The following is a 26,949-nucleotide window of genomic DNA, read 5'->3' as shown; positions in this document are numbered from 1 at the left end:
TGGGACCCCCAAGCCTAAACATCCTCCTTCTTCCCCAGCTGGTCACAAAGATCCCTGATGTCCTCCTCTTGCCAAGTTTGAGTTGAGTTCTCGCCATTTCAGACACAAAGAATGCCTAATATATCTCTAAACAGCATGGACAGACACAGGAACAATGTGGGTTCTGCTGGTGGAAACGATTGATAGAGCGATGAGCCACAGCCAAGCATTTCTGAGAGTCACAGCCATTCCCCCTCGGGACTGGGGAAGGTAAAGTTAAAAGAACAGGAAAACTGTGCTTTCTGTGTTTTACCACAATAAGAAAAAGAGTAGGCTGGGAACGCCTGTGCACCTGCCGGCGGCCTAGTGATAACACTGGTGCCGTGGCTGCTCTCTCAGTGACTGGGGCTTGTGACTACAAGTTGCAGACACACGGGTGGGGCAGGCACGTGGCAGAGCCCATGGGGAAGCCCTTCCTGTAAAGCGGGAGACGGGGACTTGCATCTCCACGGCCCTGAGGGCTTCTGGGAGAAAAATGACAGGATGCTAAAGCATGTGGAGCGACCAGGAAGCTGCTGCCACGACCTGCTGAGAGCACGCTTCTCAGCAATGAAATCACGAGGGGAGCAGAGGACAAAGAGGTCTGGGCAGCAGCTTCCAGATTAGAAAAACCGCGCCACACGGGTGGGCGGTGCCTCCTGGGGTCCACGCCCACGTGCTGCAGTCACTAAGAGGCCCTCCAGTCCTCCAGGACCAAGGATCCGCTCGGAGGCCGACACGCACTGTGGGGTGAGTCTGAGATACTGAAACCTACCCTCTAAAGGATTTGTTTAAGGCTGTGGGCTTTCTCTGCTGTTTACTTATTATGTTTCTAAGTTAGGAGGTCCTATATATCGATATCAAAAAATAAAGCAAAAAGTGATGAAGACGGGCCTTCCCTCCATGAGGCCTGCGTCTGCGAGGTTCTCTGTCCAGCCTCGCTCATGGGCAGCAGCTCCCCGCAAACCCCCCGCCCAGACACCTCTGCTAGGGCAGCCATGTGACCGGCCCACACCTGCAAGACCTCCCTGCCATTGTGAACGCTCTCCTGGGCCACAAGGAGATGATCTGCTCCGGGAAGGCAAAGCCGCTGCCGTCATCCACACTGCAGAAGAGGCGGGGGCCCGAGCACACGGACACGAGGGACGACGTGGTGGTCTGGCCAACACTCTCCTCCGGGAACTGCACACGGGGACCAGTGCTGTGAGGACTGCAGGCCTCCCCGCGCACCTTCTGTGACCTTACCACCTGTGCTCAGCGGGCGCGGCCTCCCCGATTCCTGCTGCAGGGATCAGGGTGCTCAGAGGACCTGCGGGAACTGCAGGCTCCGCGGAGCAGACCCGAGCCCAGGGCTCAGGGCCGTCTGCCTGAGGCCATGCGGGGGGATGCCCCAGCATCTGCAGGGCCCCCTGAGGTAACTTCTCTCTGAACAACGTGGCTTGCCACCTGTCCTTCCAGAGGAAGAGCCTGGGAAGGCACACACCAGCCTAGGGAAACCCAGCTTATGCAGAGAAACCCAAGATGGGCTTCAGAAGAGGCGGAGCAGCCCCAACAGAGGGCACATGTCCTCAGGATTCAGGGCTGGAGACAAGGGCAGAAAAATCCCTCAGCCGGAAAGCTGACGGCTGAGGCTGAGGTGCGGCCAGGAAGCTGTGCTTCCCACCCCAGGGAGGGCCCCTGGGACATGCATTTGCTGTTGGGACCAGAACAAGGAGGAGCAGCGGGCCCCTCCTCTCTGAGCTTGGTGTCCCCAGACCACCGGACCCAGGGGCTCCCCTGATGGAGCAGGAGAACCTCGGTATGCTGCGCGAAGCCCCACACCTGCAGCCCGGCCACACCAGTGTCCACACGCACAGGACATGGCCCCGTGGCCATGTCAGCGCTTCCTGGGCAGGAACGAGGGGCCGAGGCCCATGAGAGGAGCCCTCCTCCGTGGGTTGTGGGCACCACTGCAGTCCCTGCCCTCAGGTGGCCGGGTACTGTCTTCACTACCCCGACTCCTTCCCCATCTCAGCGGCTTCAGGGACAGAAACCTGATTTTCGGATGTGTTCAGCCCAGCAGAGAACAAGGCCACTGTTCCTGCACCACCTCCCACAAACTACGGGATCGACCACATTGCCAAAGAGGCAGCAGCAAGACTCCCCAGGACAACCGTGCCCTGCGGTGAGAGAAGGAGCCCTGACCAGCCCGAGACAGAGATGAGCCAAACGTACTGGCCAACATCACAGTGTAAATAAAGTCTGCTTGACTCCAGCTGGCCTCGTGCAGGATGGAAAACGGGAAGGACACAGCTCCAGGAGAGCCTTCCCAGGGAAGGCACAGCCCTGATAGTGACTCTGCCCCCCAGGGAGGAGCGACCGAGTGCTGTTGGTGGAATGCAGTGTACCCCAGGGAATCCACATAAGACCCCTATGAGGTGCGTCCACTTTACAGATGAGGAACCTGAGGCTCAGAGAAGGCAAGCAGCTCACCAGTGGCGCATAGCCGGGCAGGAGCAATGTCAGGTCAGGTCAGGTCACTCCAACCACTTCCTGGGCACCCACTCTGGGGACCAGGCAGAGAGCTCAGGCCTTCAGGAGAGTGGTGGCAGTCACCCTGGGCTTCAAGAGTTAATCGCCCCACCTTACCTGGTAATGAGACCAGGACACGCTGGGTTTGACAAGCGGGGCCAGTTCTAGCGGTCGAGGGGACCCATGATTGAACAGGCCAAGCTGGAGCTCCTCCAGACTCACTCTACCATCCCATCTTGGTCCAGCTTGTTGAACAGGTCTTCAAGCTCATAAAGAAAAGCACCTCAGGCATCTGCTCAGAGGCTGCTCCCGAGAAGCCTTGACCACCCTGCCCAGGCCCGGCCCCCACCCCACCAAGCAGGCGGCTTGCTATCCCAGCACTGGCTTCTTGGCTAGGGCTTGTGAAATCCACACGCCTGGTCAGTTTCTACCCAGCTGAGCATCCTACATCTCCCAAACACCCACCCGAGTCTGCTGTGAGGGAGTCTGCTGGACGGTGGGACACGTATGTGCGGGACACGTGTGTACAAAATCCCAGCGGTCCGGGGTCAGCAAGGAGGGGCCCATCCCATTACACTACCCTCTCCTCCCTGGGTCCCGAAGAAGGGAAGGGCTGAACACAGCTGCTGGGGTCACAGCCAGATGCTATGGGCACCACCTTTGGGCTGGGCGGTAGGCCTAGGGAGACCAGAGATGGGAGAGAGCTCCAGGTAGAGGAGCATCCTGTGCGAAGGTAGCCTGAGACGGACCCTCAGCACAAGCCCTGGGAGTCAGGACAGGATTTTAGCCCAGACAGTGACGACTGAATCTGTGTCTGAGGGTGAAGGGGTTTTCCAGGCCCGGCACCAACCACAAAGACCCAGCCCTCTGGGGCAGTATGTCCCAGCCCCTCTCACCTCCTTCGCCAGGCCCTGGAGCCCGATGCTCTGGCAGACTGGGGCCAGCTCCTCCTCTGTGAGGTGGCCACTGCTGCCCACATCCAGCTCTTCCCAGAGGCCCCAGACCCGGCTCTCGGGGGTGTCGAAGGAGTGGCTGTGGGGCTTCCGGGGGCTCCCAAAGACCTCAGAACCCCGGGCTGGCAGCTGGCCTGAAGCAGGGGAAACACACCAAGTCGGTACTTTACTCTGAAATCAGATGGATGGACAGATGGGCAGAGGGACACATGTGAGAGGCAAGCTTCCGATGGTGGCTACACGGGGCTCACTGTGCAATTCTTCCAACTTAATTCTATGCAAAATTTCACAATAAAAGGGGGACTCTGCTGCACGTGGGGAAAGCATTTTCTGAAGGGAGCCTACAGAAGCTGTGGCGCTAGGAGCATACCTGCAAGCTTTGCACTTAGAATAAAAAGGCCAGGTTTAAAAAATTAATGTCTAGGAGGTCTTCAAACCTGCCCAAAGCAAACAGCACAGTCCAACAAAGGCCGATGACCCTGTCCCTTGGGCAGCCTCTCGCCCTGGCTTCATCTACCCGTTTGTTCTTGCCCGTGTATTTTTTTTTTTTTTTTGGTAATATTTATTTGGCTGCTCTGGGTCTTGGTTGCTGCACGTGAGATCTTTTTAGTTGTGGCATGCAAACTCTTAGTTGCAGCATGGGGGCTCTAGTTCTCAGACAAGGGATGGAACCCGGGCCCCCTGCAATGGGAGTGTGGAGTCCTAGACAATGAATCACCAGAGAAGTCCCTGGCCCAAGAATCTGAAGGCAAATCCCAGCTGCCGTGTTCTCACCCCTGAGTGTTTCGTGTGCACTCCTGACCCCTGTGCGACGATGGCCCTACAACCCAACAACGACCGCGCAGTTCTCTCCCAAGTCTCCCGACGGCTGATTTCTTCAACTCAGCATCAATGCAGAATCCTCCCTGTGTGTGTGGCTACTCCCCCAGAGTCACTGGGTCACCTCCCACCCGCCCCCTCACCTCCCCCCCCCCCGCCCCCTCACCTCCCAGGCCTCCTGCCCTCCATCCTTAACATCTCCTGTAAACCGGAACTTAGCACCAAAGGCTAGTTTGCATGCAGGGTGAGTGTTACCTTTTTTCTTTTTTTTTCCCAGCAAAAAACGCCCCAAGGTGGGCTGTTTTCCATACCACCTCACATCAGGAGCCGCAGGGGTCTTTGAGATGCAGACTCAGCAGCGAGTCCAGGTGACAGCTGGCCAGGTTTCATAGCCTTTCTACGTTAGCCAGGTGGCTTACTGAGATTTCTGAAGCTTTGCCAGAGAAACACCCTTTGGGAGAGGACAGACCTTGGGGTGCCCACAGAGAGCTCTCTTTAGATAAGCAAGGCTTCAAAGCAGAGCTCCTTCCATGCCCAGACTGCACCACCCTGCCCAACATAGGACGAGGGTCACCTGCACCTGACCAGACCCCGGCTCCCGGTCAGTGGGCTGGAGCTCTCCAGAGAGGAGTCATCTTGGCATTTACTGTGATAACCCAACTAATAATCAGAAAGTCCTTTCCTGAGGAAAGCTAGGCCTCCATGCTCAGGAATGATGCTGTATATCGGGTTGAGGAAAACACAAGGAAAGGGCCACTTCCAAGACCCCTTCTAGCTTAAAACATCTGAAAGTTCTATGGAAAAATGGGACTTCTCTGATGGTCCCGTGGTTAAGAATCCACCTTGCAATGCAGGGGACTCGGGTTCGATCCTTGGTCAGGGAACTAAGATCCCACGTGCCATGAAGCAACTAAGCCTGTGCCCTGCAACTAGACAGAAGCCTGTGCACCGGAATGAAAGATCCCAAATGACGTAATGAAGATCCTGCATGCTGCCACTGAGACCTGACACAGCCAAATAAATAAATTTTAAATTAAAAAAAATAAATAAATAAAGGCAGGAACCAAAAAAGGGGAAAAGCAATTCTGACACCAGGGTGTGTTCTCAGGGCTGGCAGAGAAGGTCAGTCAGTCCTGTGCAGTCTGACATTAGTGTTTGTGCAGGAGCGTGAGTTCTAACCTAGATGGAAAGAAGCACCCCAACCTGTCTCTGGGCAGAGAGCCCAAAATCACTCAGTGAATAACCTCCCCGGAACCCTTCCTCTCATCCCCTAGATTTACTCTGAGTCCAGGGAATGGAGGGAGTGATTTTTGGACACAAAGAGGTCCATCTGCTTCATCCAGAAGCACAGACACTTGGTTCACTCGCCTGATGTCCCCACGCTCAGCACTGAGCCAGCAAGAGCCTCGGCCCCTGAGGACCACAGTCTGGACAGTGCTCAGCACCAGCACAGACCTCTCACTCAGGAGAAGCTCCAGGTGAGTTCTGGTCTCCCGCTGGAGCCGTGGTCCTGCACATTCTGCCCTGACACATGCTGGTGAGAGGCGTCCTTAAGGAACCCACATACCCACATGCTGATGCACCCAGCTTTGCTAAGCACACCTGTGACTGCCTTCCGGGTGCTCCACCAGGTTCCCAGGACCAGAGCCATGTCTCGCCCTCCACAGGGGCACAGTCAGGACCTGTGGTGGGTGGGGAGGCTGCTGGCCCAGGCCCGGCACCTTAGCAAGGAGTCCCCTGGCCCATGCCTGCTGGTCGGGAGGATCACTGTGACCCTAACCAACTGGCTGCTCTCTTAGCCAGCGGCCCCTGCCCAAGGGTCTGACCTCAGGAATCTCAGAGCTGGGACCCCCCCTGCCCCCCAGGAGAAAGGCACCCCAGAGAGACCACCCACACTGGGCAGCTCCCAGGAAATTCTCTTTTGCTGACAGCCCAGCACTGACCAAAGAGGGCATTCACCACAAAGCCAGGCTTTACCTTGGGCCTCAAACAATTCATTCTGAGGCTGCTTCGTGCTGTCGGCTTCTTCATCAGACTTGAGACTCTGTGGAAAAAACAGAAAGAGAAAGACGTCAGCCACAATTAACCCACACGGGTGGATCTGCCCTATGGATAGACTTTCTGACATGAAGGCCTGAAGGCTACTGCAGTGGACAGCTGAAGGAGTCTCACTGGGGGCCCTGGAGGCATCCATCACGAGCCCGCCAAGTCGTACAGGGTGAGCCTTGGTCCGAGTGCTGGATGGGGGTGACCGTAGCTATGGCACAGCTGCCCTTTCTACCCTCAGCCAATTAACCTTCCCCTCCACCTGCAGGGCCAGGGGAGGGTGGGGATGCTCCGAGGCCCCCGTTTCTGAAGCAGGATACTCTGTGGCCAGAGCTGCCCTGCAGACAGTGAGACCCAGAGACACCTTAAAACCAAATGTAGGTCCCCAAATAGCCCCCCTTCCAGTGATGAGAAGCCCTCTCCCATCTTCCCGTGTCATGTCATATGAGCAGTGACGGGGGCGAGGGGGGCGGTGGTGGGCGGGGGGCGGTGCCGAGGCAGGCTCCACCCACCTCCACACGAGCAGCGGAGCTGGCTCCTCGTACTGGGTCTGGCCGGCTGCTCCGGTAAACCTGGGGCTTCACCTGCAGTGCCACAGGGCTCGGGCTGGCTCCGATGGCCGTACCACTTAGAGCCGCTCACGTACTTTGGGGCACAGCCCGGGAGGCAACTGGAAAGCAAATGGGAGGTGTGTGGGGCTCTTTAAAACAGACTCTGGGCCCACTTGTGCTTACAAAGATGCAGATTCGGAGGTGCGATGTGGCTCTCGGGGACACAGAGAAAATGCCAGAACACAGGGAGTGGCCAGCGTGGGGCTGGGGCCGAGACAGAGAGGCTGGGAGATAGGACTTTCTGTCCTAAATTCTCGGTGTTTCCAAGCAAAATATGCTTCCGTTATGTGATAGCAAACTAATTTAAAAATCTAGCATTTTACACAAAGAAATACCCTTCCAATAATCCAAGTGCTCTAGAGACCAGAAGGTCATTTCCCAGCCAACCGACCCTGCCTCAATACAGGACCCGGCCTGGACAGGAAACAAGAGGGCAAGGACCTCAGCACAGCAAGGAAGGCTCAGACTCCGCATGAGTCTAAAGTCGAGGGCAGAGGCAGGTGTGGACTTCAGCTAGGGATTCATGAGGCTCCCTTAAGCCCTGATACACCCCTGCACTTCCTTCTTCCCTCCTTACCCGCCCACATCTGCGGAGCAATTGGGACTCCGCAGGTGGAGAAGAAATGACACTGCCTCGGCAGGAATCTGCGTGGCCAGAGAGACTGGGGAGTGGGGGTGCAGCCTGCGCTGTGACCAGGAGAGAACACAGGTTAAAGGGAAGCACCCAGAAGAGGCCAGTGGGAGAGAAAGGCCTAGGGTCCCAGGAAGCAAGGCCAGGCCAGGAAAACAGACCGTTTCACACAGGTGGGTCATGCTCCCAGGGACCAACTACCACCTCCCTTCTCTCTCCCTCACCCGAAACTGGCCCGCAGCCCTGACCATGGGAGCATCAGAGGAGGAGGCTGGGTCCAGCTGGGCCTCCAGAGGAAACAGTGATGCCGGCGACCCACAGAGACTGAGGACAAGGCAGGATTCTGGGGCGGAAGATGCTGAGTCCCATGTGACAGAGGACATCTAGGGCAAGCTGACCATGTTCCTGGGCCCTGTGAGGTTATTATGGGCAGGGTCTGGCCCTGTAAACTCTCCCTATGTGGGAAGTCCTGGGGCTGCTGGAGAGGAGGGGGCGTCCCCCTGGCAGTGAGGAAACCTGAGGCTTGAGCACCCCGTGCAGGGAGCAGGGGCTTGCATGCAGGCTCCGCACCTGCTCTGGTTTCTGTCTACATACAGGCTGCGGTGGTTGCTGAGCGGGGAGCAGCGGGAAGAGAAAGGCCATGTCAGGTGGGAGTGGGCGGCGGGACACACTCAGGAAACCAGGTGCGTCTGAGAGCACGCGGACCCCCGCCTGGGGCTCTGCACTGGCCGCTCACCGGAGGTCATGAGCCAGCACCGCACCTGCGCCCTTGGCCTGAGGGCTTTTGCCTCTCCCCTCCTGAGATCCCCTGGTCCGTGTCCGGAGGCCCACCTGCCCTTGATGTGGTCCCCCCTTTCCTCATTGTTTCGGCTGCTCAGCACTTTCCTCAGAGCAACAAGACACCCAAAAATCACACACATTAGGACCGGTTCATAAATGTTCTCCGGAAGTGTTACCTCCTCCCTCCACCAGGGGGAAATGCGTCTCCAGGAACGTGTCCACGCGGCAAATCAGGCCAGGAGGGGGCAGCGTCTCACCACCCACAGAGCACAGAACCGTGGCCTCTCAGTGGGAAGCTCTGGGGCTCACGGCCAGTCCCCACCCGCTGCCCAGACGGCCGGCAGACCACAAGGTCAGTCGTGCCCTGTGCCTCCTGTGTGTGCGTATTTATTCATAGGAGCAGAATGCCAAACTCTACAAGTAAAAAATACATTGGATTAGGATCTCCCTGGTGGTCCACTGGTTAGGACTCTGCACTGCCAATGCTGGGGGCAAAGGTTCAATCCCCAGTGAGGGAACTGATATCTTGCCATGCTGAGTGGCATGGCCAAGAGATTAAACAAGCAAAAAAATAAAAACCAAGAAAAATATTTTGCTTATGTGTTCTGTGATGGCCTTCACTGAAAGACCAGAACTACTGAGAAGCAGAATGTTCGTTCAAAACCCCAGGCATCTGGCCCCAGGGTGCTACATTCCTGGAGCATCAAAGCACATGTTTTCAATCATGTGGCATGAGCTGGTGGGAAGGACCAGCAGGCAGATTAGAAAGCCGGAGAGAGGGATGCTGTGGACTGGCCGGGGAAGCAGGGATGAAGCCCATGGGGGAGACCGGGAGGGTGGCCCTGCTGGGAAGCACACAGCCCCAGAGGGCGGGGGCAGGGCTCGCTGGGCTCTCCCAACAGGGGCCGCCTGTGTGCACCAGCCCTGGCCGAGCCACCTCAGGCAGGCCTGCGACTGGCCCACCAACTGACTGGGTAACTGAGGAAAGCTCTGAAAATTGAAAGAAGAGAAAAACAACACAACAGAAAACTGGGCTTGGTACAGAAAAGCACCAGTCACCAAGAGGACACAAGTTGTAGACGCACAGGAGTTCCAGCACAGAAAAGGGAGCGACGACGAGAGCATGGCCTTTCTCAGGCACCTTCATGCCCAGGGTCACACGATCACACCCCAAGTCAGGAAACGCAAGTGGCCTTCTTCCGACCTCATGGAAGAGAAACGGGAGACAAAACCACCAACGACCCGACCCTTCAGGTCCCAGGGCAGCCGCTGACAAGCTGGCTCCTCCTCGAGTCAGACTCCTCCCCGCAACCAGACTCCACCCCTTACCAGACTCCTCCCCCGTCAGGCTCCTCTCCCCCAGGTCAGGGCTCCCAGGTGGCTCCAGCAGGAGGTGGGGACACCAACCAATTTCAGCCCCAGGGGAGACTGCAAGTGCTTCCCCAAGGGCCTAGCTCCAGACTGGAAAACCTCCCCTGAGTAATGGGTACGATCAGCCACAGGATTCCGGGGGTTGGGGGAGCTCACTGGAATCTCCATGAAAGGTACATAAACCCCCAAACCTCCCAATGGCACCCACTGCCCCAGTCATGCACCTGCTCGCGACCCGGGGTGTGGGAGCAGACCAGGGGCCTGTGTGGGGCAGACGCCTCGAACCCCTGCCCCGTGGGGGAGGGAGGGACCTGCTGGCCACTGCACTCGCCCTCCCAGCACTCCTCAGATGCAGCCCCGACCGGCCATCCGGCTAGAGCACGGCAGGCGCGGCCAGCCAAGGGGTTGGCCCATCTTCTAAGAAGCACGTCCGCCATCACCTTCCCACTGGACTCACAGTCCATACCTCCAAGCGGGCCTCCCTCCCGAATTCTCCCCCCACCTCCTGACCAGTTTCAAAGCCCCTCTTCACTTCTTTTGAAATATTACCTTTGTTCCACTGGCCCCACTGGAAACCAGGATTCTCAAGTCCCTGGAGCACAGAGCACTATGGCCTGAGACAGAAGACCGGCGGAGGGCTGCCTCAGCGGGCAGCATCCTGCTTGCTCCACAAGCCTCCCAGCCTGGCCAGCACCTTACACTTGCACTCCTCTTTTGATGATCAAATTTTTCCACTCCTCCACACACACTTTATCTTGTTCACACCATTTGCTGTAAGGACAGCACTTGATATTACTTGATATTTGTGAGATTGTGACTTATAATAAATATGAATTTGGTCTTCCTCCCATCCCTTGCACAACTTCTAAAACCCTCGGAATTTCCTAAGTGATGAGAGCAACCACACCCAAGTTTATGCTGAGGAAGTGACTTGGAGAACCACACCTTGAGATGGGCTGGTTGCCAGGGAAACCAAGGATGTGATTAGAGGTTGGAACTTTCAGCCCTACCCCCTCTAGGGAGGTCAGAGGCTGGATGTTGAGTTCAATCACTGATGCCCCATCACTGGATCAGTCATGATTGTGTAAATGAAGCCTCCATAAACCCCAAAAGGACGGGATTCAGAGAGTTTCTGGGTTGGTGAACACGGGGAGACTGCGGAAGAGTGAGGCCTAGAGAGGGCGTGGGGGCTCTGAGCCTCTTCCCACAAGCCCATGCATCGCTCACCCTGAGTTAGATCCTTTTGTAGTAAACAGCTTATCCAGTAATGGGTTTCCCTGCATTCCATGAGCTGCTCTAGCAAATTAACTGAACTTAAGGAGGCGGTGGGCACCGTCAATCTTTAGCTAGTGGGTCAGAAGCACAAGGTGACAAGCTGGACTTGAGGTTGTTGTCTGAAGGCAGTGCGGTCTTAGCCTGTGGGGTCTGCAGCTGTGTCCAGGGAGACGGTGTCAGAATGGAGTTGAACTGCAGGACATCTAGCTGGTGTTGAAAAATGGCCTGATGCAGGGGAAACTACAGAGATCTAGTGACCAGAGGTGCCAGGGTATGCAGAGGACTTTGTGCAGCGCAGAGAAAAACACAAGACTTTTCCCTTACAGAACCATTTAACAAATAAGGAAGCCAAAGAAGAAAAGACCCAGGTGCTGGTCCCAGTCCATGCAGCTGGGGAACACAGATGTGCTGTGTTTTTCAGGTACAATATCATACTCCAGAAGTCACAGAATCACGGAAAGAGACGTGAAGAAGACCAGAAAGGCCTCTTACCCGACTCCAAAGACCCACTGTCTTCATATGAGGAGGCAAGACCAGCCTGTGATGACAACACAGCCACGAAACCGTCCTTAAATTCCTCCAAGTTAACCTGTGAATTTGAGAAAAGCGGTCAACACTGCTTTCTACAGGCCGCATATGTAACACACTGGCCTTTGGGGTTTTCTTAGATGGAAGATCTTATATCGCCTTCAGCACTGAGGACATTTATTTTTTCAAATATTTCATTTCAGTTCAGTCGCTCAGTCATGTCCGACTCTTTGCGACCCCATGAATCACAGGACGCCAGGCCTCCCTGTCCACCAACTCCCGGAGTTCACTCAAGACTCATGTCCATCGAGTCAGTGATGGCATCCAGCCATCTCATCCTCTGTTGCCCCCTTCTCCTCCTGCCCCCAATTCCCTCCCAGCATCAGAGTCTTTTCCAATGAGTCAACTCTTTGCATGAGGTGGCCAAAGTACTGGAGTTTCAGCTTTAGCATCATTCCTTCCAAAGAACACCCAGGACCGATCTCCTTTAGAACGGACTGGTTGGATCTCCTTGCAAATATTTACTTAAGGTTTTAAAAAACTGAAGATATAGTAAGGCAATTAAGAGTGAATCATAAGCCCTTCACCAAAAAACACTTTTGACAACTCCATAAAAAGAAATTAAATAACAGTTAGAAAAAAGGTGCAGAAAAGAGATATCTGTTGACCATAAACATTAACACATAAAGAAATATCCATGCCTTCACTACCCACCAAGAAAGAGAACATGCCAGCACCTAGGCTAGTCCTTCACCAAGGTTCCTTTCCTGGTTAAATCCCTCGCCCCTTCACCGGGGGAAAAAAAAAGCTCTCAACAGTCACACATATGTCCTAAGAGTCTCTCTGGAATATACGCACCTAAGAATGGGATTGCTGGGTCACAGAACATACATTTATATCCTCTCGGTAAATTGAATCTTTTGTCATTATACAATGCTGACCCTCTTCAGTTCAGTAATGCTTTTTACAGTAGAGACTAGCTTTCTTATGGAGCTTAAAAGTTTCATATTAACCAGTTTTACCCTCTTCAGGGACAACACAGGGCCTGCCTGACACTTTTGTGCCTTTGTTATCATTTACTTTAACTCCTTACAAAATATTTTTGTTTTATATAGTCAGTGTTCATTTAGAATTATTCAAATATTTGCCACTTTGCTTTTCATTTCTTCCTTCATTTCCGACCTTCTGCCTGGGATAGTTTTCCATCTGTTTGAAATAGATCATTGAGACTTAATGTGTTTTCTTAAGTATGCTGGTGCTAAGCTCTTTTAGTGTGATTGTCTGAAATGCTTTAATTTCTCTTTGATTCTTTTTTTCAGCAAAAACATAATTTATTAAAATAATATTGCAAATGATCCAGATGTACCTAAAGAAAATGGGTAAATAAACTGTGATTCAGTCAGACAATGAAAGATGACAACAGGCGGGAAAAAAAAACAACAACCCTGACAGAGATGACATATTGACCCTGTCCTGCACTATCTGAATATAGACTGCAGACACAGCACTGAGAGAAAGAACCAGAGGACGCACTGAGTATGCGCTGTGTATACCCACCTGTGTGAAGGTCAGATACAGGCGAACAAATCAATGCTGTTCTCATCAAGATAGTGGTAATTGTTAGGGCCAGAGGGACCACGGGGACACCTGAGGAGGGATACAGGATGCTGGGGGCCCAGGTATGCTTGGAATGGATGTTCACTGAGCTGCACACTTCCCAACTCTCTTCTCTACCTGTGCTTGACCTGAAGGCACACAGAAAGAAATCAACGCAAGAGATACTTGTAGGTCAAAATGTAACCGGTATGTGCTAGAAAAGCAGGCCTGGGGCTGTAGGTCCAAGCATGCTTCCCACCCCTGGCACAGAACTTGAATGGGCACATTTCTATTCCTGCCTCTAAGCACTAAACGCAGCTGTTGGCTGTGGAACGTCTCTGCCTGGGTTACACATGTATCAGACTTGAAGGTGGACTCCTTATATGTGTGTTTATTTTCTGGCTCCCCAACTAGCACGTGGTCTCATGGCTGACACATTGTAAATACTCAACAAATGTCTATCAGATGTGTTGGTCTCTATATCCTTTCAAAAATGAGCAGAATTCACCTTCTTAAGGAGACATTCTTTCACCTTTCTTCTTTTTTAAAACAAGTTCTACTGATTTATTTTTGGCTGTGCTGGGTCTTCGTTGCTGCAGGCAGGCTCTCTCCATTTGTGGCGAGTGGGGGCTACCCTTCCTTGTGGTGTATGGACTTACCATTCTAGTAGCCCTCACTGGAAGGTGGGCGTGAATTTGCTAAACTGCTAATATGACAATGTCTGAAGCCTCTTCTCTTTTTTAGGATGATGCACCAATTTCATCAGGTGGATCTATTAATTTATTGTTGTTCAGTCACAACTCATGTCCAACTTTTTACGACCCCATGGACTGCAACACACCAGGCTTCCCTTGTCCCTCACCATCTCCCAGAGTTTGCCCAAGTTCATGTCATGTCAGTAATGCCATCCAACCATCTCATTCTCTGTTGTCCCCTTCTCCTCCCTACCCTTAATCTTTCCCAGCATCAGAGTCTTTTCCAATGAGTTGGCTCTTCCCATCAGTGGCCAGAGTATTGGAGCTTCAGCTTCAGCATCAGTCCTTCCAATGAATATTCCAGGTTGATTTCTTTAGGATTGACTGGTTTGATCTCCTTTTGATTCAAAAATCTTCTCCAGCACAATTCAAAAGCATCAATTCTTTGGCACTCAGCCTTCTTTATGATTCAACTCTCACATCCATACATGACTGCTGGAAAAACCACTGCTTTGACTATATGGACCTTAACTAATCTCATATTGAAAGGGCTGTGTCCAGACTTTTGCCATGTGGATCAATATTAGAAAGAATATTCTTGCATAGCTTTCATCTCACAGAGATACTGTATTGCTTTCATTTTACACTCCTAGCTTCTAGATGTTGCCTAGCACATAATAAGTGTTCAAAACTACTTGTTGAGGGACTTCCCTGGTAGTCCAGTGGCTAAGACTCCAAGCTCCCAATGCAGGGGACCCAGCTCCACTGCTGGTCAGGGAACTAGATCTCACATGCTGCAGCTAAGAGTTTGAATGCCCCAACTAAGGATCCCACATGTTTCAGGGAAGACCGGTGCAGCTAAATAAATACATAAACAAATATTAAAAAACAAAACAAAACAAAAAAATCTTGTTGACTACATGGGAGCAGAATGAAATGGTCATTTTGTTTGATCCAATCTCAGATTTCTCTTGTGTCTTTGATAATACTTATCAGCTTTCTTCTGAGCCATCAAACAGGAGGGGATTTGGGAATTCTCTGGTGGTTGAGTGGTTAGGATTCTGTACTCTCACAGCCGAGAGCCCCGGTTCAATTCCTGGTTGGGGAACTAAGATCCCACAAGCTGTGTAGCATTACCACACACACACACACACACAAAAAAAAAAACCCAGGAGGGAATCTGATGGGTGAGTGTGCTGCTGTTTTATCTGATACCATTTGACTGTGTTTCTGTGTCCTCTCCCATCACAGCTCACAAAAGGAGGAAGGGCCAGGATAAAAATCATCAAGGAAACCAGATAACCTGTTTATGCTGTTTTAACCAGTGTTGATTTTCACAAATGTGCCTTTTGCTCACTTAGCCCTCGAATACAATTCCAGATGATATCAAGAGGGGCTAGGCCATGAGAGATCAAAATCACATCCGTTGTTTTTTTTTTTTTTTTCCTGGCCACACCACAAATGGCATGTTGGCATCTTAGTTCACCAGACAGGGGTGGAACAAGTTCCCCCTGCAGTGGAAGCACGGAGTCTTAACCACTGGACCACGAGGGAAGTTCCCACACCTGAGTCTTAAGTCCATAAAGAAAAAGCAGTAGAGGGGAAAGTGACCGAGCAGGGTGAGGTGGGTGTGTGAGGCAGAGTCCTCCTCGCTGCAGCAGCAGCTCTGCTGACAGCACCGGCCACACGGGCTCTGGGGAAAGTAACAGGAGTCAGATTCACCTAGAAGCTCCCCCTGGGCCAGCAGGGAGGCGTTTTAGGTTGTTCTTCATTTGTTTCTCCTCCCAGAACCAACTCAGGCATCTTTCCAGGCTGGAATTTTTTTTTTTTTTCTCATTCAAAATGAGACCAGTTTTATTGAGTTCTGTGGGGGAAAAATACTCTTCCTTCAAAGGTAAGATGACCAACACAATTATAGGCACTGCTTTTTTGTTTCTGTGTTGTTTTTTCTTTTTTTTTTTTTTTTGCAGTCTGTGGGATCTCAATTTCCAAACCAAGAATTGAACCCGGGCCCCTGGCAGTGAAAGCCCAGATTCCTAATTACTGGACCACTAGGAAATTCCCAGGCACTGTTTTTAAAATGAACATGTGTACCTCCCTGGTGATCTAGTGGTTAAGAATCCCCCTGCCAATGGAATGGACATGGGGTTCGATCCCTGGTCTGGGTAGAGCCCTCATGCTAGAGAGCAACTAAGCCCAAGCACCAGAACTACTGAGCCTGCACTCTCGAGCCAGGGCTCTGCAACAGGAGAAGCTACTGTGATAAGGAATGAAGAACAGCCCCCACTTGCTGCAACTGGAGAAAGCCTACATGCAGCAATGACCGAGGGCAGCAAAAAAAAAAAAAAATTCATTAATTACAAGCATAAAATGAACATGTTACAACCGGACACATTTAAGAAACAGGAACACTAAGAAGCTTCTCAGTGTTCTCTTCAGGAAAGCAAGGCGTGGTCCAGGCTTCAGATGACCTTTCTAGGGAACCTTGAACTTCTTAGAGAAAAGAACCCCAGGCACACTTTCTTCCTATCTGGGACAGATACATTCAGAGGGCACCTCTGAAGGCAGGGAGCCTTCGTTCCTACAACAGCAACGCGCGATGTTTTGTCCAGCTGCTGGACGAATTTCATGCTGGGCAATTTTATGAGACAATCTGCCTTTGAGGTACTTCGAAGCTGCCTCTGAATGACCCAGCACGTGAGCTGCACACAGATCACTGTGTTTTGTGAACCATCCATACTAATCTTCCACTCCCTGGACAAATCAGCCGTTAAACATCTTTCTGGAAAAATGGAACAAAAACAAATCTCTGGAAGTTACTATGCTTAAAAAAGGGCAATTTTAAGAAACCTCTTTTTACAACACAAGAGTTCCATAAAAGGAAAAATAGCATCCCATTTCCTCCTAGCTTTCCTTTGATGAATATCTCTAGTCAACTGGTGTTTCTCAGACACCCACAGCTGTCACCACAGGCTCTCCATGCTTTTCTCTGAGAGAATGAAGTCCAGTACCCACCCTGGTGAACTGGTTGTTTCCGAGAAGTGTATGCAGAAGGACAGGCAGCTGTTTTTTCAGATGGAGCTTCAGGCAGAGCTGGGTCAGCTCCTCCCGGTCCAGGAAGCCTGTCCCCATGGTGTCATAGCTGCTGCAGACGTCCCTAAGTTGAAAAACGTAATGGTTCTCCTCCTCTTTGTCCATCCCATCACAGGCCGCGTGCAGGACAGGAAGATGCCGCGCCGTCGGACTGGCCCTCGCCTCCCTCCACTATCCCAGGGGTGCCGGGCAGTGTGGCCCCGGGCGGGGTAGGAGCTGGGGTGTGGGCACCAGGGTCCACTCAGGGGCGCGAGGCTGGAGGAGGTGAGTGAGGCTAGAAATGTGTTCACAGGGAATCCGTCCTCTACTGGCTTGAAAACCAAATTACTTTGTTCTGTTAAAACAAACAAAAAAAAGTACCTAATACAGAATAATCAGAAAGAAAACAGATAAGTATAAAGAGGACCAAAGTCATCCAAAATTTCATCACTATTACTATTTTGGCAAATATTCACTCTATGTTTTTCTCTATGCACTTACACACAGGACCTGCTGGGCGCCTGGCACTCCTGCCTTAGGATTCCAGTTGGGCAAAACTCTGGTGTGGGGCTGGAGGTCAGAGGGCACCAAAGGCCCTCTCAAGAGCAGAGACGAGCCAGCCCCATCCTGAGGGGGCTTGCTGGACCGTGGGCCCCTCCCAATTCCACTCAAGGGCTGATTCAGGGGCGAGGTCCCCCACCCTTGGCCCACTGTCACCCTGGTCATGCCAGCTTTGCACATCACAGTTGAGTCCTGGCCATTCAGAAACTTCTTTTCCTCTCCTTTCCCTCATCCCTAAGAAACTGAGACCCTGACCCAACAGAGCAGGTGCTTTGTCTTCGGCCATCCAGGCATACGCCATCAGAGTGATTCAGACCAGCATTCTACAGGTCAGGCACAAAAGACCTTTCAGGCGCCCGTTGCTAGGACACTTCCTAACCTCCATCCAGGATAAGGGCCAGACCGGCTGGTGTCCTGGCCCTGCTCCCCGGCCGCCAGGGAGGGGACCATGAAGGGGGACACCCCCTCGTCCCTCCACGCCCCTGCGGCGTGCTGCAGCCTTCAAGGGACCGAGCGTGGGTGATCGACTGTCCTCGCCGTGGGCCGGGAGGGTCAGCTGGGTCCCTGGTGATTGCCTCCCCGCTTCCTCGCTTTGTGGGTTGCCGCTGCCCCGGCTCCTTATGCTGGCTTTAGGCTTCCCAGGTGACGCTAGTGGTAAAGAACCTGCCTGCCAATGCAGGAGATATAATTATGAGATGTGTGTTGGATCCCTGGGTTGGGAAGATCCCCTGGAGAAGGAAATGGCTACCCAATCCAGCATTCTTGCCTGGAGAATCCTCATGGACAGAGGAGCCTGGCATGCTACATACAGTCCAAGGGGTCGCAAAGAGTCAGACACAACTGAAGTGACTTAAGCACAGCACAATACTGCTTTCAAAATGCTGGGGAAAATATTGGCAGAAAGGAGTCGCTGCTTCTGGTCACAGGAGCCCTCCTTCCGCCCCAGGATGGGGGTCTTTTTTCAGCCAAGATTCAATATGGCAAACCTCAGCACTGAGATGGGCCAGAAAGGTTTGGAAAAACTGAAAGGGTGCCTCCACCCGGTATATATGCCAGGGCTCTGGTCTGTACCACAACCGCGCTGATGTTCCTGGCCTCCCCAGGACTCGAGAGTCCTAGAAAAGGGCTGGACAAGTCACTGGACATTCTAAACACCTCAGAACTATGACATCTTTTCTACTGTGCTCATCACACCACGAATGACAGCAGAATCACCATCCTGAACACGGGTCCCCAGGTTCCCAGTTGCTCAAATCCTATTTCCAGATATGTTTCCCCTCCCTCCCTCCCAATGGGGAAAAGTGATCAACCCAAACACAGAACAAGGGGAGAAGAAGAAGGGCTTTACCATATCCCTCCCAGCAGGGAGCTAGGAGTATATTACTCCGACTCTGTTCAGACTCCGCAGCCTGTGTATGGGGTCAAAGAACGCTGTCCCCTAGAATCCCCACACAGGACTCTGGAAGGGAGACAGAGAGGTCCCTCAGGCGGGGTCCAGCCTCCTGCACTGCCCACCCTTGGCACCCAGGCCTACTCACCCATGAAGTTCAGGCCTCACAGCCAAGTGGTCCTTATGAATAATAGAACGTCCAAGGCCCTCTTCAGTTTCTCTCTTCACCCAAGCTAAATTATTTAATCTTTTCTGGATTCTACAAATACATAAAGGTCCACGCATGGAAACCATGAGAAAGCCCAGCCACATTCAACGTTCCAGATAAAGAGGAGCCCTTGGCTTATCCCAGTTTGATTCTTTTGAAGTTGGGATCTGTAGATTCTTAGTAATTTGAATGCTATAAAACTTTATTTAAAATTGGAGCATACACTTTGCTACCAGGTTGAGGCAAAAACCCTGTTTTCATCCTGGGGAGAAAAACCTGCCCTCAAACAAACTGAACGCCAGTTAAGAAACAGTGGTTGACCACCACTCTGCAGGACCACACAGCCCTTTGGAGGCCATGAGGGAAGGTGTAGGTTTGCATTTAACTGGAGTATAGCGACGAAGGAATTTAATCCATGGCCCTGGAAACCTGCTGGGTATCAAAACAGGGAGAAGGGCTATTGCCTCTCACAAGCAGCTGGGTGTGCTGTGTGGAACCAGAGCATCACAACCCAGAACAACTCCAAACAAGGTCCTCCAAAAAACCCTGTAAAAGCGTGCTGCCCCAGAATAAGCAGCACCAAGGTTGCTTTCTAGATGGCATGTTCTGTATCTGGAGAGATGTTACAACTCTGATTAAATACTGAAGCCCAGCCTTGGGTTCCAGAAGAGCAGGTCTGGGCACCGTATCAAATAGCCTTGGGATTGGTAATCAAACTTCACACTTCATCAGTTCTGAGCTTTAAGGATTAATCTCTGCATTAGCTGTTTTCATTGCTTTTTTTCTTATTTTTCAAAACTTATACTATTCACTTACTTTGCCAAGGTCAGCCCTATCTCAGCGATAAAGCTTGAGAGGCCATCACTTTTATCAAAGGGATTTTCCAATCCCAACAATATAAAAATAAGCTGATCCATCATTTAATTGGTGATTAATACAGCCTTTGCTCTCCCTACAAAGTAGGTATTTAGACTGGGCAAAAACTACACACTTCCTAAAGTTTTTTTTTTTTTTTTTTAATTTATTTGGCTGCACCAGGTATTAGTTGTGGCACATGGGAATTTTTAGTTGCAGCATTTGGGATCTGGTTCCCTGACCAGGGATCAAACTCAGGCACCCTGGAATTGAGAGCAGAGAGTCTTGGCCACTGGACCATCAGGGAAGTCTCCCTAAAGATTTTTATAATCACATGTACTTATATTCATGCTGGGATTATAGCCATAGACCCAGTGGTTATAAAACATCTACATAATTAGTTGGTTGTATACATGAGGTTATCCACATAAGGTTCTACATATAAAAATGAGCTTCTCTATGTGTATCACTACATGTATGCAAATACAGAAAACCTTACTCTCAGTGTCAATATCAGCTTCTACCTTAAATTCAACTAGAAAATTCTACCATAAAGAAAGCAAGTTTCTCTTCTTTACTAAAAGTAGCCAGTAACAGTGTAGAAGAAATGACAGAACTGGAATACTACAATTTTGAATCACTAGTGTCATAGCTGATAGGGTACAGATCATCAATGTATGAGTAAAAACAGTTGGGGTGGGGGGGACTTCCCTGGTGGTCCAGGGATTAAGCCTCCTAATGCAGGGGGCACATGCCATATTGCAAGGCCAAAAAAATTTTTTTAATGAGAAACAGTGGGGAACGGTGACGTCATGCAAAGTGGCACGGGAGGAAACTCCACCAGAGCAAAATTGAGCCATAAAGAGGGACTGGAAGGAACTATTTGAAACTCTAGAACCAGATCAGACACAGCAAGGTGGTGAAAACAGGCTGCTGATCTTTGTAAGAGAGCAGTGAGCAGGAGCCATCACTACCCTCAACACCGTGGGGACCAGAGCCGTGAGGACAGCGGCCCAAAGTCCTTTGGCTGGAGCCAGAGCGGGCAATCTGGACCATGTCACCCAAGCCCTGGGACTGTGTGTTTTGTTGGTGACTGAGGACCTGGAGCAGATTCTGGCCTCGGGGTCAGCTTCCTTGGGCTGCAGTAGCTTCCCTCAGAGCATCTCTGTTATTGCTGTTTAGTCACTCAGTCATGTCTGACTCTTTGTGACCCCATGGACTGTAGTCTGCCAGGCTCTTCTGCCCATGGGATTTTACTGGCAAGAATACTAGAGTGGGTTGCCATTTCCCCCTCCAGGGGATCTTCCTGACCCAGGGACTGTGCGTCTCCTGCATTGGCTGGCGGGTTCTTTATTACTGAGTCACAAGGGAAGCCCTCAGAGCATCTAGGAGACGGTCAAGACGAACAGGAAGACTTTGAGGGGCAGGCCTTTGTCAGGTCACTGACTGGCTGCAGACATCGCAGAATGGAAACGTCAGTCACCACCCACAACAAAGAACACACTTTGCAAAAATAGCTTAGAAAAGTCACAAAGACAACTGTCGTCCTCGACTAATACAAATCATTAATGTCTGAGGTGTGGGAGAATCAGAATGTCCAGATTTCAACAAAAGCTTAGAGAGCATACAAAGACACACGCATACTGGAGTCTTTTTTACAGTAGAATTTCTTTTTTATTTAAGGCAGTGCGGTCCATTTAATTTATTTTTGTCTGCACTTCACGGCTTGTGAGATCTTAGGTCCCTCACCAGGTCTAGAACCTGATCCCACTGCAATGGAAGCACAGAGTCCTAACTGCTAGACTGTCAGGGAATTCCCTCTACTAGAATTTCTAAATTTAACTCTCTGCACTTCTACCCAAATATTAAACAGCAGTTGCATGGAATAAGCAGTGATAAATTTTCCTTCTGAAGGAACCACAGTGAGTGCAATGGAAGGGCACTGCTAAAACAGACTTCTGATTCTAAAGACCTCAAAATACCTTTTCCACAGTTTAATCATTGCTGCCCAATCTCCCTCAACATGGTGACTTTTTTCAAGGTTTTAAAAAATTATTTATTTTAATTGGAGGATTTACAATATTGTGGTGGTTTGTGCCCTACATAGACATGAATCAGCCATGGGTGCATATGTGTCCTCCCATCCTGAACCCCAATCCCACTTCCCTCCCCACCCCATCCCTCTAGCTTGTCCCAGAGCACTGGCTCTGAGTGCCCTGTTTCATGCAGCAAACTTGATCTGGTCATCTATTTTACATATGGTAATGCACATGTTTCAATGCTATTCTCTCAACTCATCCCACCCTCACCTTTTCCCACATAGTTCAAAAGTCTGTTGTTTAATCTGTGTCTCTTTTGCTGCCTTGCATATAGGATCGTCATTACCGTCTTTCTAAGTTCCATGTATGTGCATTAGTATACTGTATTGTTGTTTCTCTGACTTACTTCACTCTGTATAATGGGCTCCAGTTTCATCTACCTCATTAGAACTGACTCTAATGTGCTCCTTTTTATAGCTAAGTAATATTCCATTGTGTATATGTACCACAACTTCCTTGTCCATTCATCTGCTGATGGACATGTAGGTTGCTTCCACGTCTGAGCTATTGTAAACAGTGCTGCGATGAACATTGGGGCAGGTATGTCTCTTTCAGTTCTGGTTTCCTCAGTGTGTATCCCCAGCAGTGGGACTGCTGGGTCATATGGCATTTGTTATAGCAGATGGACTTTAAACCAATGTAGTACATAACAGCTCATGATCTCAATGAGTATAAACCTGAATTTTCAACACCAAGCAGGTCTGGCAGTCACGGTCCACCCTTGCTGTCCTCCTCATGTGGACTCATTGGCTGTTTTATGAGTGATTTCTGTAACCTTGTTATTCAATCCAGATTTCCCAAGGATAACCTACTTTGCCTGTGACCCTCAATCTGAGAATAATGTTACAGAATATCAGAGTCAGAAAAGGGTGGTCCCAAAGGGTGCCATTCAATCACCCCATTTCACACATGAGGACCTGATATTGTACACTTAAGCACAGAGGTAGATTTCCTCAGTCAGCTGAAGAACGTGGATGGAGCGGACAAGCGCGAAGGCAGGCTGGGAAGGGAACCTCTCCTGCCGCTCCAAGTGTGTGGTGCTTCCTTAGCCTCGAGGTGAGACCCTCTATCAGGGAAATCCCTGCCGATGCTTCTAACTGTATACACTATATACAGCTCAGTGCCCAAGGAGCAGCCCCATGGACTCCCCACGGTCTTCTTCTCCTGTCTTAGATTTTGATGGTTTTCAAGATGTGCCAAGGAGGTCAACCCAGGCAGCTGGAGCTGCTCATGCTGACCATTCACAGCTCCATCCTCTGTCTCAATGGCATCAAGTTGGTAGGTTAAAATCTGCTCTGGGAGGACTATTTACACCAAAGTCATTGGAAAATGCTTCAAACCAGGACTTTGGGGGACAGTGGGAAAGCCTTGTAAGTATACCACATCACTGGCTAAAATGTAAAGACTGATCATATCAAGTTTTGAGAGACATGGAGCAACTGGAATACTCAGAACTTGTTAGTAGGGGTATAACTGGCACAACAGCTCTAAAAACCTGCTCAGTTTTATCTTCCAAAGCTAAACACATACCCACTCTACAACATGGCAATTCAACACCGAGGTTCCAACTCCATAGAAACCATAGATTTGTGCACCAAAAGACACGCTTTCTTAAGCAACATTATTCATTGTACCTTAAACTAGAAGCAATCCAAATATCCATCAATAGTAAAAATATAAGTGGAGACATCCCTGGTGGTCCAGTGGTTAGGACTCTGTGCTTCCACTGCAGGGGCCGTGGGTTCAATCCCTGGTTGAGGAACTAGGGTCCTGTAAGCCATGTGGCCAAAAACAAACAAACAAAAGTAAAAATAAGTCATTTGAGGCATGTTCTGGGAAACTGTAAAGCCATGGAAAGGAATGAGCTACATAACAACCCCAATCTTATAAACATGATGGAAGAAGCAGATATTGCAAGATTCCACTTGCATTAAGTTCAAAAGAAGAACAAATTAACCTGCAGTGTTAGAAGTTAAGATAGCGAGACTTCCTTGGTAGTCCAGTGGTTAAGAATCCGCCTGACAATGCAGGGGACATGGGTTCGGTTCGTCATCTAGGAAGGTTCCACATGTCATGGGGCAACTAAGCCCCTGCATCAAAACTACTGAGCCCGCGTGCTCTAGAGCCCATAATCTGCAACAAGAAAAGGCACCACAGCGAGAAGCCTGAGCACTGAAACTAGAGAGCATAGCCCCCACTCACAACTAGAGAAAGCCCACCAGCAGCAATGAAAACTCAGCACTGACTGAAAAAAAAAAGGAAGAAAGAACATGTTATCCAAAAAATTGATTAGCTATATTTAAAAAAAAAGAATACCCATCTCATTCTTCTCAGCAAATTCCAGAAGAATCATAAATTTTAACCAGAAAAAAAAAGTAATCTATGAAACACCTAGAATGAAATATAACTTCTTTGTCATCCTTAAAAGAGTGGGAAGTGTGGGGAGTTTGCTTAAAAGTCAAAATTTCTATGAACAAAAGAATACAGTCAGAAGATAAATACCAAATGACAACAATGACAACAACAAAAACCAACATCAAAGTATTATACATTGGGTGACTTAAAACAACAGAAATGTATTTTCTCACAGTCCTGGAGGCTAGAAGTCCAGGATCAAGGTGCTGGCAGAGCTGGTTTCTTCTGGGATGTCTGTCCTTCCTGCTGTGTCCTCATGTGGGCGTCCCTCTGTGTACGTGTCTGGATCCTAATCTCCTTTTCTTACGCGGACACAGTCACACCGGACCAGGGCCACCTGCTGGGCTGTAGCTGGAGGCCAACAAGCCATGTAGCTCAGCTGTGGGACCAAAGAAAGACCGCAGATACAACAACGGAGACATCCACAGTTTATCAGCCAGAGGACCTTTCAAGTCTGAAGCACAAGGTCCTCAGGAGTTCTGCTGCCACTCTTGGGATGACCCAGCTAGGGGCCTGGTCATGAAGCAGCTGTGAGGCCTCAGTTAACGTGCTTCAGCTCTGGGAGCCTGGGCTTCCCGAGACATCAAACAAGGAGGGCAAACCTCACGGCCCAAGGCAGCTCCATCCTCTGACATCCTGGTTCTCTCAGGTCCATCACAACATCTTTGAGCTCCATTCATCACTGAGCAGGAGTCCAGGGAATGAGGTCTCAGGGACACAGGGCTCAGGGGCCACTCTTCTTACGCCTAGAACCCTGGAACCAGTCTCACCACAGACACTGTCTCTTGTCTCCGTCTGGCCTTTGCACAGAGTCTGGGTCCACATCTGCTCAGGCTCCCGTTCTCTCTCCCTCTCTTTTTCTGGACCGGAGAGAAGGCAACATGAATTGTTCCTGGACATCCACGCAAACGTTGGCAGAAGTGCATTATGCACCATTAGCAACAAACCAATTACATGACCAGAGGTACTGGAGCACAGTGCACGGCAGCCAAACAGACCTGTCTTAAACATCAACAGGGAAATGCCCTGACACTTCAGAGCTCCAGAGTCGCCTGTTCAACTACATTTGTGCCATTCTTTCCAACCAACCTCACAGTGTCCTAAATGCGCTGAAATGTTTTTTAAAATGTGCCTACATGGAAAATGTTGAAAGCCAGGTCAGTCTCAGGACACAAATGACAGTATGTATAAGACTCTAGCCCAGCTCACTGTACACATGGCCATCCACAAACACGTAGCCAAAGATGAAAATGATGTGGATCAGAAATGGGATCAAAGCTGATAGAACAGTGAAAAAGAACATATATTAATAAACAATCCAACGTAATGTAACAGAGGGCACTGGTCTCTCTTTTCCAAACACTCTGGATCATATCACATTTACTCAAAAGAAAAGAGTCTAAAAAAAAGAAAGAAAAGGGACTGTCCAACAGACACAGCAAAGTGAATGTACAAAGCTACTGCCCTTAAGGCTTTTCTTTTCTCCCTCTCCCACTTAAGTAAAAAATCTACCAGAAGAATATGTACTATGTAAAATGGAATTGTAATCCTCCGGGTTTGTAAGGCCTACTGCTCCTTTACCCTACTAATCAAACACTGGAGTGGATTCCAGAGATTTTATTCCAGCTGGGTTGGCACAACTCAAGAGAGACACCATCTTCCCACGATCTTCTGTGGGAGTCAGGCCTCCACGCCTGGCCACGGCCTTTGGGTTGGAGCCTACTCAGCCAGGCCTGGAAACGCCCCCTCAGAAGACTGGAAGAGGCCTCCCTGGAAAGATCTACGCCCAGGAGAGATGAACAGGGGACGAGCAGGTCCTGGGAAAAGGAAGGAGATACAGAGGAATTCAACCAGTTTTCTGGTCGATCCTCACAGCTTCGATGGCAGGTCCAGGAAGGGCCCCCTGGTGCACCGTTAGCCTGGGGACCCAGCAAATGAGCAACTTCACCTCTGACAAGAGCCCCCAGAAACAGGGCAGCCCCACACTGACCCATCTCCCCACTTCTGCATGGGAGGATGTGGGCCTCGGGGACCTGCCGTGCCTTCCTGCTGTCAGATGTTATCTCCCATCCTTGATTTATGTTAGAATCTTTTTTAAATCATTATTATTTTTTAATTCTGCATTTGGCTGTGCTGGGTCTTAGTTGAGGCACGTGGGATCTTCGGTCTTCATTGCGGCACTCAGGATCTTTAGTTGCGGCATGTGGGATCTAGTTCCCTGGCCAGGGATCGAACCTGGGCCCCCTGTATTGGAAGCTCAGAGTCTTAGCCACTAGACCACCTGGGAAGTCCCTACATGAGAAACTGGCCTCAGAAGTACTTTGGGAAAAGAAGTGCGGGATCTAAGGCACAGGTTGGAGGAATGGCATTTTAAAGGGAGCCGTGCACTGACGGCCACAGGTGTCCCGACTTCTCTGAGCATCTGTGTCCCTAACTGGTGGCCTGTGGGCAACAGCAGGGAAGGTATTTTCTCATCACCTTTACAATGAGAGACACTTTATGTATAACTGATCAC

The 26,949-nt window shown here is 50.5% G+C and overlaps 1 protein-coding gene across 1 annotated transcript in view; it reads right to left on the bottom strand.

Annotated features, from left to right (window-relative positions):
* Positions 1-17,083, bottom strand: part of LOC120879110 (ninein-like protein) — a 32,039-nt gene extending 14,956 nt beyond the window's left edge. The window contains 11 exon segments of the mRNA XM_040262163.1: positions 1,034-1,071; positions 1,074-1,200; positions 2,647-2,762; positions 2,765-2,795; positions 3,426-3,616; positions 6,279-6,345; positions 6,598-6,680; positions 6,860-7,017; positions 10,052-10,061; positions 11,508-11,604; positions 16,850-17,083. Of these exon segments, the coding sequence (XP_040118097.1) occupies positions 1,034-1,071; positions 1,074-1,200; positions 2,647-2,762; positions 2,765-2,795; positions 3,426-3,616; positions 6,279-6,345; positions 6,598-6,680; positions 6,860-7,017; positions 10,052-10,061; positions 11,508-11,604; positions 16,850-17,032 (1,101 nt within the window). The 5' untranslated portion in view covers positions 17,033-17,083.
* Positions 17,084-26,949: the final 9,866 nt, after the last annotated feature.

Source organism: Oryx dammah, unplaced genomic scaffold (genome assembly GCF_014754425.2).
Source record: "Oryx dammah isolate SB20612 unplaced genomic scaffold, SCBI_Odam_1.1 HiC_scaffold_19, whole genome shotgun sequence".
NCBI lineage: Eukaryota > Metazoa > Chordata > Mammalia > Artiodactyla > Bovidae > Oryx > Oryx dammah.
Note: the sequence above shows the minus strand (reverse complement) of the source record. Positions and strands in the feature narration are given on the sequence as shown.